General features: G+C 33.5%; 1 protein-coding gene across 8 annotated transcripts in view; it reads left to right on the top strand.

Annotated features, from left to right (window-relative positions):
• LOC107625068 (polycomb group protein EMBRYONIC FLOWER 2) overlaps positions 1-1,485 on the top strand; it is a 13,936-nt gene that overhangs the window by 9,429 nt on the left and 3,022 nt on the right. For 6 of the 8 annotated variants that reach the window (XM_016327624.2, XM_016327623.2, XM_021115585.1 and 3 more), the window contains 2 exons: positions 57-204; positions 924-972. In XM_016327624.2, coding sequence (XP_016183110.1) covers positions 57-204; positions 924-972 — 197 coding nt within the window. The remainder of the gene's footprint in view (positions 1-56; positions 205-923; positions 973-1,485) is intronic. The other 2 variants (XM_016327625.2, XM_021115587.1) reach the window with 2 other exon arrangements.

Raw genomic sequence — 1,485 nt, 5'->3', positions numbered from 1 at the left:
GGATATTTGTGGTAGCATTAGTGTTATAGTGTGATGAATGTGCCATGAAATGCTAGACATTGCAGGGGTTTCAAACGCAATTGTACAATTGCATCATCAAGATTGTGTCCTGCCTGAACCACCGACATATGAGAATCCTGCAGTGTTACCAGATGCTACAACAGGGAAGTCAACAATTCAGCGTTATAATATTGACCCGCAAATGTATGTCCTTTGGGATATGAAAATACATAAATGAAATCTTGCATTTTAGGATATTGTTAGATGCATAATTTTATTACAAAATCATTTGGCCCTACATTGAAATTACAATCCTTATGTTATTGAAAATGTTCCTCTTGTACATTCAATTTTACTTTGACTTAATATTTTAGTGACATGAGTAAGATGTAAAGCTTCTGATAAATTGGCAATGCCTTTAATGCCAATAAAGGTGTCTCGCTCAACTTGAGCACTAGCTTGCTTTATTAATTGATTTATACAACTAATGTATTGCAGCAACTTGTCAATATGATGTTTGGAATCTAGTTGTAAGTGGATTTTGTTTATTTATTTGGGTTTTGTTTATCTTTCATTTGTCTGTTAATTGTAATTTTTTATGCATGAACTTCATTTGCCACTTTATTTCTAAGTTCAGAATTTACTGTCTTAATATCTTTCGTTAAATTCAGGGACCAAAATCTGTGTTTTTTATTTAAATGACAAATGTATTACTATCAGAAGTTTTCAGGGATTGAGCTGTAGTTTTTCTCAATATTTACTAAGAGGGAATAGAACTGTTCTGCCTATGATACTTGGACTGGTATATATAGGAAGTGTGGGAACAAGTTGTCATATATCACTCTCTACATGCGATTATAATTTTTTCCCTGTAAATTACTTGATGTACACAGTTCTGACATTGTTCTTTGAAAACATTTCAGCCTTTCCCAGTTAAGCAAGAGAAAATTCTATCACTCTCACAAATACCAGGTAATAAGTGATTGACATTTATTAGTTTACTGTTCTGCACTTCAATTTCCTTCACATGTCACACATATAAAGCATCTTGAAAAACCATGAGCCAAGTACGATGAGAGGCCTATATAGAGTGCTCTGTGTATCCGCTGTGGAAATTCTTCTATTTGTTTGCAATTGGTTGGATAATAAATGTGATTTTAGACCATGGATTCCTTAATATTGGAGATTTGAATAGAAAATTTTCCCAAAAACATTTTTTTACTTGATATGTTTATCAAAATGAAAAGTTCTTAATAGATACGCTGGGAAGTCTCAGGTAGGCATATAGAACTAGGAATAGCAATAACCACCTCCTCCTAGCTGGGATGACAGCTATACCAGCTTTAACTAACTAAACACCAAAAGGTCCAAACTACCCTTAGAGTAGCTTCCTCCACAAGATAGGATTTGCTTGTATAGTTGTATATAAATGAGAAGTTCCTCAATTGAGAACTTCAGAATCATCCGACATATTTCAGAGAAATG

The sequence above is a fragment of the Arachis ipaensis genome, chromosome B02 (genome assembly GCF_000816755.2).
Source record: "Arachis ipaensis cultivar K30076 chromosome B02, Araip1.1, whole genome shotgun sequence".
NCBI lineage: Eukaryota > Viridiplantae > Streptophyta > Magnoliopsida > Fabales > Fabaceae > Arachis > Arachis ipaensis.
The sequence above is the reverse complement of the archived record's forward strand: the minus strand, read 5'-3'. Positions and strand labels throughout refer to the sequence as shown.